The sequence below is a fragment of the Calidris pugnax genome, unplaced genomic scaffold (genome assembly GCF_001431845.1).
Source record: "Calidris pugnax isolate Ruff unplaced genomic scaffold, ASM143184v1 scaffold409, whole genome shotgun sequence".
Lineage (NCBI taxonomy): Eukaryota > Metazoa > Chordata > Aves > Charadriiformes > Scolopacidae > Calidris > Calidris pugnax.
The window spans coordinates 51,387-62,746 of record NW_015091161.1 but is presented as its reverse complement, the minus strand read 5'-3'; the positions used below and the strand labels follow the sequence as shown (position 1 = coordinate 62,746).

General features: G+C 47.4%; 1 protein-coding gene across 1 annotated transcript in view; it reads right to left on the bottom strand.

Annotated features, from left to right (window-relative positions):
- Positions 1 to 324: 324 nt before the first annotated feature.
- MMP24 (matrix metallopeptidase 24 (membrane-inserted)) overlaps positions 325 to 11,360 on the bottom strand; it is a 59,721-nt gene continuing 48,685 nt past the window's right edge. Inside the window, exons 6-8 of the mRNA XM_014959321.1 lie at positions 5,046 to 5,184; positions 3,857 to 4,123; positions 325 to 2,626 (exon numbers count right to left, since the gene is read on the bottom strand). Coding sequence (XP_014814807.1) covers positions 2,289 to 2,626; positions 3,857 to 4,123; positions 5,046 to 5,184 — 744 coding nt within the window. The 3' untranslated portion in view covers positions 325 to 2,288. The remainder of the gene's footprint in view (positions 2,627 to 3,856; positions 4,124 to 5,045; positions 5,185 to 11,360) is intronic.

The following is an 11,360-nucleotide window of genomic DNA, read 5'->3' as shown; positions in this document are numbered from 1 at the left end:
TTAGTAGCTCCGATTTCATTTGGTCCTTTGCACTCCTTCACCCATCACGAGACGGTATCACATTGTTTCACTACAATTCAAAGTTTTGCATCTACTAGCTTCTCACTTACTTTGTAATATGTCTGTTCAGGGAAGGGGGGGGGGTCAACTGCTCACCCCCTGCCCCAGCCCCCCCAGAACCACCACCTGGAACCGCAGGGGGCTGTTCCCCAGCCCCTGAAACACCTACACAAATATCTCACACCCCACTGGGAAACCCCCAATAGGGTCACATTTCCACGAGGAGCCAACTCCCAGAGCAGTGAGAAAAGGCACTGAACTGTTTTCTTTTTTTTTTTTTTTTTTTTTTAAATGTTTCAACACAATAAACAGCTTGGCTATGGAAATCAATTATGAAGGACAAAATACAGTTTGAGACCACGTGTTGCGCAGTCCTGGTGGGCATCATGAGAAGTATCTATTTGTCTATCCTGCTTCACCACAGCAATATCTGAGCACTAGCTAGAAATTCAGAACACTGACAATCTTTCTGCTTCTTCATTTCCCGTCAGTGCAATTAGGAGTATTTTTAGCATGTTTGTCACCCTTGGGTTTTGTGGGGTTTTTTTTCACAGCTGATGTTTTAAAGGTGGATTTTTTTTCTCTACTAACTGGACGTTTTGTGCACTGGCACTTAATTGCACTGGATGAAATTCCATTATAGGCAGAGGGCTTACACTAATCGCCTGCTCCTCATAGTGAGCGTGCAAAGCAGTTTGTGTGCTTGTGTGAATGGCATTTCTGTACAGGGCTGGCCCTCACCATGGCACGGCCAGACACGCCTCTCCCGCTCTTATTTAACGCGGCAGAAATATCAGCATCAACAACAGAACGGACTGAGTTTGGGGGTAGGACCCAACATCCTCAGCCCTTCACAGCTGTAGGAGGGATGAGCAGAAGCTCCTGTTGGAGGCAGAGACTCGTGAAGAGATATGAGCCCAAAGTCCAGGTATTTATCTACACTTTACCCAAATTTTTTACGCCTGTCAAATGTGGCCAGTGATGGACTCACTCTGCTGTGTGACATGCTTCCCTTGGGCCTTGACAAATATCTGCCTGTGGACAAGTGAGCAAAAACCAAAAAAAAAACCAAAAAACCAAACCCAAATTCTGAAGGCATACAATGTTTGTAACATCTACAGGGACTGCATTTAGTTTTATAAACAGGCCTAATTCTTACTGTATCTTGACTATTTCAGCAAAATATAATGACGATCTCACTCCAAACGAACATTTCCATTCTCCTGAAACCCAACATACAAATTCCACAATCTAGTTAACACATGCCACAGAACAACAATTCACCTTTTCCCAGCAACTTATCGGGGGTAGTCTACGGCTATACAGGTTTTTCAGAGTATCGGTAACCATCGGTTCATTGTTTCTCACTGATGGGAGCTTAAAACAACATCACATGACATTTTAAATATTTCTTTCCTGAATGGCTCCCGAAACAAAAACATGTATTCCCATGATTGTTGGTTTTTGTGGTTTTTGTTTTTTCTTAAGACCCAATTACTTTGTCTTCAGTTTGTCCCAATCTGGGGCTTGTCGTTGCCAGGTAACGTTATGGTGTCTGGTTTGGTGCTTCTTGAGCTTCTGCTCTGCACTCACAGACCTCTCTGAGTGCGTCGTGGTTCCTCGTGCACGGTGCTGAGTGGCAGCGTCGATTAGTTATGAATGTACAAAACATCTGACCAGCAGGTATTGGAAAATTGTATCCAGGCAATTCCCTGGATCTTGTAATAAACTAAGAAGATCTTTTAGAATGGTTCAGCATCAGAATGTCTTCTGCTTACGATACTGAATTGTTCCTGTTCATAGATTTCATGATCTTAATTCATTTATGAGACAGCTATTAAAAAAATGGTTCTGTTCAGAGGTGGTTGAGCTACACTGGAGAATGCTGGGTTTAACAGGGAGCACTGGTGCAGGGAACTGAGGGAAGATTCCCGGGTGGGCTGTAACCTGCCTTGGAGGCTCTGCAGTGGCAGAGGGAGCCCATGGAGGATGGCACACCGAGACACGCCACCGAGGCAGTGAGAAGGAAAGCGGTTCCGCACTGCAAGGCTGCCTGTGGTTTTTTTCCAGTTTTCCTGCTTCTTTCAGTCCCAGGCTGTCCAAAACTCGTAGGTCACTGAAGTAGTTTTGTTTGATAGGCTTTTGAATGCTTTTTTTTTTTTTTTTCCTTTTTATTTCAGTCCATAGTCCTCATCAGAGCAATGAGTTGAGCTGTGCAGCGGGCTGTGTCATACCCACTCCTGGACAGGTCTTTTGTAATACACAACGTTTTGCTGCACCTCTTTGTTTTTAAACTGGAAGATCGTGTATACCAAGACAAGGATACACAGAGACAAAATGCACGGGATGACAACTGCGATTGCATTGACAGTGCTAGGCACATCGTTTATTGTCACCATAATATCCACGTCGTCGTGGGGGAGGCGCCGGTCTTTGCTTCGTTCCACGTCCTTCTGGTTGCAGCCCATCCAGTCCTTGAGGATCGAGCGGGGGTAGCCCGGCTCCACGCTCAGCCGCTGGTTATCAAACTTCCAGTACTCCTTCCCTTTGTAGAAGTAGGTATAAACTAGGAGACAAAACAGAGAGTATTTCTCACCACACCATTTCCAACAGAGTAAGTCAAGCTCCTGTGAGGATGTGCCAAAGGCCAGAGGTGGCAGCTGCCTGGGCCAATGACACACATTCATCCAGGACACCCCAAAACCACTGATGAGTGAAGGTGGTTTTGGAGCCAGGATTTAAAGGAGAAGCAGTAACCCTGGCCCGGGGGTTCAGCATTGCTCACAGAGCACCATCCACCTTGGCCAAGACAAGCTGTGAATAACAGAAACCCAACTAACTAAGTGTTCTGCAGTGAGTTATTTTTTACTAAAGCGTCTGTAAATATGGGCTCGTCATGACCAAGCAATTAAAGTAATCTGCAGAATGACAGTGTTTGGAGGAACACTCAAGGTTTCTGTTCACCCAGCCTGAGGAGCAGATGCTGAATAAGGCGAGTCCTTCTGGCCACGGAATTGAGAAGATTTGGCCATTTTTAAGGACCAGTCTTGTCCTGCTGCTAATAAAAGGCTGATGGTTTATGCTACATATTGTCTGAAGTAGCCTTCATCTCCCCAGATGACTCCTTTTCTAATCACTCTCGAGTGATTAGAAAAAAAAAAAAAAAGGAAAAAAAAAGGAGAAGGTGAAAGCGTTGAGTCTCCTGCACGTGTCCTCCAGCCCAGCCCAGCCCAGCCCCACAGCCCTCGTCTCACCCCACAGTCCCGAATTTCATTGCGGGCCCTCCTGTTAGTTCTTTCCCCAATGGGAAAAAGAGGAACAAATCTTCAAATCGGAGAAAGAAATATGTTTGAAGGAGCCTTGGGAGGCCCAACCCCCTATTTGGGGCATGGCTAACTTCAAAGTTCAGGCGGGTGGGAGCCTCTGACAGAGGAGCCTCATGCTGAGGTCCACAGGTAAGAAACGAGGAGGAAACTATAAGTTACGGCCTCCTTGCAATCAGGGCCCAGGAAAACTTGGGTAGGTACCATTGTGGCAGCAAAACCAGACGTCCCCTTCCCCTCACCCAGAGCTGGCACTACCGTGCCATGGCTTTGCAGGTGAGGAGGTATGAGGGTTGGGCTGAGGGTCAGAAGGATCCCAGACTGTTAGTGCTAACAGGGCCAGAGTGACCCTAGGACTTCTGAGACGATTCCTGTCTCAGGGAACAGTGCAAACACCCCACATCCAGCACCCCAACTCCCGTGGCAGACAAGCGGTTACCAATCCAAGAGGCGTAAGGACTGCGGGTACGTACAGCCTTCTTTGCTGATAAAGGCTCCCTGTGGAGCCTGAGGGATTCCTCTCCACACGGTGATGGGTTTTGGGTACCCCGGGTCCGTTGCTCTCTTGTCCTCGTTGTACCTCCAGTACCTGTCACCTTTGAAGAAGTAGGTTTTGCCCACGGGCTCCCAGCGCAGCGCCGTGTCGATGCCTTCCCGGGGCAGGCAGCTCCCCAGCTCCACCAGACTGTGGGGGTAGCCCGGCTCTGCCGTCACCTCCTTAAAAACCCAGTATTTATCCCCTAGAGAGGAATAGGGGGACACAAATAACAAACACATTTGCCCAATTAGTAGTTGAATCCATATAAATGTAAAATAGCCACAATGAACCACAGCATGTTGAGGACTTCCAAGCTTAACTGTATTACGTGAAAAAGCTGCTCCTCCTCTTCATTTTGAACCTGAAGCCTCCTGACTTCATCTGCTGCTCCTCAGCTCTTGCTTTGGAAGAGAGATTCAACAGCCCTTTCCCATTCCCCTTCTCCAGGCCAGTCATGATTATTTCAAAGCATTCTCTCACACCCTGCTTGTGTCATCCCTTGTTCAGGCTGAGAAGCTCCTTGGAGAGGGTCAGCCCATATTTTTTGATCATTTCTGTTGCCTTTCCCTGAGCCTTCTCAAGTTTTAACAGAGTTTACTGAGCAGAAGGACTGCAGCTGGAGACACACAAATCAGAAGAGCAGGCGGTGTGGTTCTGCAGGGGGCATGGCCGATGCCTTCCAGCCACTCTCCCTCGCTTACAACTTGCTCTTCAGTTACAGGATCCTGCTTGGACACATTCACAGTGCAAGGAGCCAATGTGGGCCCCAGCATAAATATGGTCATTTTGTCTCTTTAGGAGACAATTGTCCAGAAACGTGGTTTGGGAGAGGCCCTAATGCCCTGCCGAAACACATTCAAGGAGACAGGTAGGAGCCTGACACTCCCTGAGAAACAGGAGCTCTTTCTTGTTGTCACAGGGAAGAAAGACAACTTCCACTAATCCATATGAGCTTTATACAGAGCTTGTCCTGGCAAGGCCAGCCCACACTAAACGGTATTTTAAGGATTAGTGGCTGCCTGAAGTGTCCCCTGGGAAAAGGCCAGGGATGCAGCCTTCCTGCACGCCATAAAGAAGAGCAATGGGAGGGAGGGCTGGTAGGATCGAACTGAAAACTACTGTACCTTTGAAGAAAACAAATTTTCCATCGGAGCGCTCATAGGCTGCATCGATCTTTGCGGGGAGGCCTTTCCAGAACTGCTCGATCTGCATGGGATACCCCTCCTGCACGCGGTTGTTGCGCAGCCGCCAGAACCAGCGATCCTGAGAAAACCAGAAGCGTCTTCAGACCCAGTATTTTTATCTTGCAGTCAGGTCAGGCTGGACGGCCAGAATCAAGCACTACTGTCCCTGCCTAGGCCCTGAAACCATTACAGACAGAAGTCCTGCTTCAGGTGACAGCTCCAGCCCAGCCCAACACTGTCCCCAGTGAGGGAAGCGCTTCGTGGGGAAGGTGACAGCCAAAGGGCGAGCAGCTGATTGCTGGTGCTGTGGAAAAGGGTGGAAAGAAGGAGAGGGAAAAGGAGCAGGGGGAAGCAAGGGCACAGTTATAAGCGTGTGGAACTGATCTTTGAGCCACCTCGCTGCGTGTCTTGTCACTGAAGTGTCACAACCGTCCTGGTGCTCAACTATCAGACCCCAGGAGAGACACACAGCCTGGTGACTGTGTGAAGCACACAGCATCCAACGGCACAAAGGAGTTATTAACGATCCCTTCAGATAGTAGATCATTTGTTAAAGCTGTAGTGGATGCTCAGGGATGAGTAGGGGCAGAACAGAGCCTGTGAGACTTCTCCCAGATAATGTCCCTGGCCTTCCAAGTATTTTCAGTTCAGGCATTTTCTGCAACTGATATGGTTTGTCCAGTTAACGACCTTCCATATATCCCTCTCCACAGTCACACCCACTGGGCAAAGTGAAAGCTACTGGTATTTTGGGAACGGGACTGTGGATTTCCATATTCAAGGCACTCCCAACATGGGTTACTGAGCAAAGCCTCTCCTCCCTCCCTGGCTGCAGTTACAATCAAGGCTGAGTCAACCTCCTCGAGAGCTTCAGGTAGGGTGAGTGCTCCCTGGAGCTCAGGGCTGGATGCAGGCCAGCTCTGGAGGCAAAGAGGCTCAATCCCTGGTTAGGTACTGGTATTGCTTTCTGACTTTATGTGTGGCTCCTCTCTGAGCTTGATGGTGTTTGAATTCTCCATCAGCGCATCCAGTTCACACTGTGGTGCACAGGCTGCCTGGGTGAATGCCATCAGGCGCTGGTTCCAAATATCACGGAGCCAATCTGCTCACATTTCCTTCTAGTATTGCTCACTCACCAGCCCCAGCTGAACAACAGAGCTATTCTCACAGATATTTCAAATCTCACTACCTAATCCTTCTATTATTTTTTTCCAGCAATAGAACTAAAGACAGACTCATGGGTAAGCAGGAATTCTTAGTACCTTGAAAACAAACATTTCTCCTCTAAAGAGAGCCACGGTGTTAAAGTTGCCATCACAGATGTTGGGCTTCGTGCCAGGAGGGGACGGCCGATCACCCAGAGGAGGATTAGGAGGTCTTGGATGTCTCTCATGTTTTCTCTCCGAAGTGGAGTGAATTCTGCGAACAGGAAGAGTCGGTAAAGGCCTGGTTGGCTCCAGAGGCTCAATAGGAGGACCTAGAAGTGAAAAGAAAAACGTTCAGCAAAGTGGACAAGTTTGGATTTTTTGTGCTTCCCTTGTAGGTTCCAAAAGGCAACAGGCTGGGTGAATGGCACTGCTGGGATCCACATACTCCTTGTGCAGAGCTCACTCCCTAGAAATAGGGAGCAGAACGAGATGCAGCCACACATTAAAGATACCCCAAAACAGAGGAGTGATAAGAACTGAAAAAGAGCCAGGACGTTTCTGTAGGTCTTCCCAAGGAGGCTGGAGCTAAAAGGAAGGAGGAGCCACACCAATCATGTTCACAACTCTAATAAAAGTAATAACCCTTGAATAGAAATGTTTAGTAGACCGTTAAAAAAAAAACAAAACTAAAACCAAAAAATATCCCAACAACAAAAACAAAACCAGAAAAAGGTTAGGATGGGAAAACCAATGCTACGATCTAAGTGGAACTGCAGGGGAATTTAGAAATCAGAAAGCAATTACTTTATTACAGTTTAGTCACCAATCTTTGCTTTCAGAACACCACAGGAACCCTGATGGACGGCCGTGCTCTCATCCAAATGACACCCCCCACAAGCACAGCTCCCCACTTCAATCCTCGCCCAGCCCAGCTCTGAGAGCTGACAAGGCTGCAGGAACGTAGAGAGTTAGGAAAATACAAGTGACTTAGATGTAGAGCAAAGGTCTGCTTTTAAACCCACTCTGCCGTAAGATGATTTCCTTAACAGTGATAAAATCTGGACCAAATCTAATTAGGGGAGTCATGGATTTCTTGTTGCTTCTCAGAAAAGGCCACAAGTTAGTATGGCAATAAGTAGAAGGCGACTAGAAGCAAGAGATTTTGGCAAGTTTTCTATTTGATGTAATCAAATGGGATGTGATTGTTTATTTGCATGGATTATGGTTTCAATCTCTTTCTGAACAGCACTTTTGAAGGGGTAATGTGGAGAGACTGCGGGACAGACCTCCCTCTGCGGGCAGAACGGGGCCTGACTGTCACCGCTGCTGCGTCAGTCTCCCTCCTTTGGGAGGTCCAACAGCCCCACTGAGGGGCTTCACACCAACTGGTACCACTTGCACTGGACAAGGGTCCACAGGTGGAAAGAGTCACCCCCATCGGGGGCCACTGCCTTGCCCACGGCCAGAGAGGAACGTACAAGTAAGGACTGAGGTACCCTCAGGTATCTACCCCCACCTGTGGGATTAGAAGAGGACTTTTCCAGATAAATATTTTGAACTAATGCTGCCTAAAATGATACTTAGGTGCCCAAGTCCCCATGTCAACTTAGCTCCTAAATGTCACATTTTCAAAAGGCTCCTATAATGAATGAGCACTTAGCACATCCTGGAAGTGGGACTGTGTTAGTGAAAAATCACCACTGCCAGTGACAAAGATATCATCAGAGAAAGCCATCATATCTAATTGTTATTAAGGTTGTGACGCTAAGAATCTTGTGTGTAGGTTTCATGCAGTTCCAGGGCAGAAACTTCCACCTACGAGTCCTGCCATGAGCTGGTGTATCTGGTGCAGACACAGCACATTTTTCTGATTTCAAGCCACAGAAAACCCTCTATAACGCACAGCAAATCGTTCCAATGACTAAGCCCTGTCAGTGCCACTGTGTCTTACCCATTGTCTGAGTTTGTGCAGCTTTAGATTCAGCATTTTTTTTTCTTATTGTGTCTCCACATTTAAACATTTACAGATCTTGATGCGGACGCTTTCCAAATTCTCCTTTATAAGCTAAACAGAGCAGTACCTTCTCTCTGTGACTGAAATGTCTTTTGGTTTTAAGATCCTGAGACTTACTCTTACAGCTCTTTTCTAAGGCTTTTCAAATGGATCCTTACATTTCTTCAAGGCGACTTGTCCTCATAATGTGAGATTTTGTGCCATAGGCAATTTTTTATTAGCAACTATTTTTATTCTATATTATATCTATATTATTCTAGACCTTGAATAAAAGACATCAAATACTGTTCACAGAAATTCTTTAGATGAGGACTCCCTGTTGACAATTATTCTTGGAAGGCTGTCTACATGGAATGGATAACAATATTACACTGTGTATTTCTCATCCCCCTCCATTCTTAGCTATTCAGCAACCACTATCTGGGGGTTGCCCAGTATATATGAGGATGACCTTGGACTAGATGACCTTTAAAAGTCCTTTCCAAACCAAACTGTTCTATGATTCTGTCATTCTGTGAGCTTAGCAGACCATAAAGCTCTTTTAAATAGACCTCCTGAGCTGTGATACTGCTGCTGCTGGTGATGTGTGAATCCTCCCCAGATGGTCTGCAGAGATTGCCTGTCAGAGGGGCAGCAGGGCTGGACCCCCTTGTTAGCCAGACAATGTGGGTGCATCCACACCCACACTTTAGTTCAGCTCCTTTTCAAGAGATCCTCCGTCATTTGCAATTTCTGTGCTTTGATTCACACTGAAGTCGATGAAATGCATTCTTTTTGGACAAAGCCAAACCTGAAGATGCACTTCTGGGGTGCCTCTAGAATAGTGCAGTGCAGCTGACACAAGACATCACAGGGGACAGCCAGAGCTAATCCACAATAACCACCCCAGAAATGCAGAGTCAAATCCTCAGCAATCTACTTACTTAACACCAGCCCTAAATACTGCTGTAGCTCCAGGTGAGGAAAGCTAAGTCTTGACCCAAGCAAGGAAACAATAAGCAGTGCCTGACTGCAGGTCAGTGTGGTCCTTTGACTCACTTGAGTAGATGTGCTTTGTAAATAATATTGAAAAAACTCTAACGCATGTCCTACGTGATAGGATTCCCCTGTCAACAGACTGATAGAAGGATCATGGAATCATAGAATTGCCTGTGTTGGAAGGGACCTTTCAGATCATCGAGTCCAATCATCAACCCAACACTGACAGAAACCACCACTAACCCATGTCCCTCAGCACCACATCTGCCCAGCTTTTAAATCCCTCCAGGGACAGGGAATCCACCACTGCCCTGGGCAGCCTCTTCCAATGTTTGACAACCCTTTCAGTGTAAAAATCTTTCATCTTTATAAATGAGACTGCAGTATGTTGCTACAGAAGCACAGGAGAGGGGTAGTTGTTCCTTCCCTCCCCTTTCCAAGAGGCTAACGCTGCCGTGCACGGACCAAATTAGGGATGTGTTTGCCACAAGTGGATCAGAAAAGCCTCTCTGGAGCTCAGTATCATTGGTACAGTTGAGCAATTTCACCAGACTGCTGTTTGGTAGTTGGCAGAAGACCTCCACTAGTTCCAGCATGGGAGAGATCCCTGTCTTGTGAGAGGAAGCTCAAAAGCAAATCCACCACCTGACCATAAGGAGGACTCCCAGGGGCACTGGTGGCTTTGAATAGTGAGATGTGCAGCAGTCTGTGGCAGCACAACTGCTGTCCCAGGGAATTGGCTGGGAGGGACACCAGAAGTCCCCGTGAGGTGTGCTGAAAGCGCTCCCTGGAAGGACACGGGGTGTGAAAGGGAGCGATTGCCACGTTGGGGCTGTTCTGCTTCTCAGGCGCAGCAAAGGGAGAGAGATACTCAAATCAACAGCAGGTCTGGATTCCCAGAAATAACAAACCAAAACCTCCACACTTTGAGAGAAGAGAGCAAGAACAGAGTTTTATAGAGATGACCACGAGCAGTAAGATGAGCACGTGACATTAATTCTCTCCTCTTCCCCTTCTCATCTTTTAAAGGAAAGAAGGGTGAGACAGGAGTTATATCTAAAGAAAATTATGATGAATGTGCCTGATGGGTCACAAAGACCCACAGAATCTGATAGTAAGGTGCAGCGTAGGGACCACAGCGTGGTGGTCGTACGCTAGGAATGTAACATCTCCTGCATTGTTTTAGTTATCAAAGACTCACTCTGGTCACAAGTGAAGACCCCTCTCATGCGGGGTTTCAGCCTGCCCCTGCTGCAGGATGGCAGCACAGCCATGGGCAACTCCCTCAGGGTCAACTCAAGTGCCCAAAGTCTGTCACAGTCTTCTGTGGAGAAGAGGAAAGTTAAAACAGCACCTGCAACTCAGTGGAGCGACTGCTGGAAAGGCTTTAATTAGCCCTAAGAAGCCACTGAAAGAGAATGCAGTAAACCTGGGAGGCAGAAGCAGCTGGACACACTGCGGTGAGGACGGTGCAAACCAGAAACGATTGAGGTGAATTCGAGACTTGCATTAAGTGAAACATTTGCCAGAGCAGTGGGAAGAGATCGCAAGCCAGGCCCAAGAAGGGAAGCTGGGCCACCAAACGCTTGCAATGGCCAACCCAGCCTGGCCTATTGCTCTGAAGGAGGCTCCCAGCACCGACAAGGCTTCGCCCCCACTGTGCAGGTGGCACTGGAACTTGCTTGGATGCAGACTCTGTCATTTCACCTAAAATACTCCTGTTACTGTCTCTCCCTGCCAGCCATGGATTTTTCCTTGCTATCTTTCACTTCTCTCCTTGTTTTTATGCATTCTGGGCCTTCTAATTCATCCTGATTGAAGTCCTGTCTCCTCTTGTGGTTACACAGATTGCCTTTTTACTTTTAATTGCTGGCTTCGCTTTGTCACTGCGTGGGGGTGGACTTACGGTGGAAGGTAACCCTACAGTGATGCACATGCCAAGAGCACACACAACACAAAAATCCCCAGGTCCACATGCCAGGGGAGGCAGAAGCTGGTCTGCAGTCAGGGGGATGGAGTGCAGAAGCACAGTCTGGCCACTGATGGAGAAAGATGCCGTCTCTTAAGACCTAAACCGCTTCAGAGCACAACCTGGTTTGAAAGCAGAATTAATAG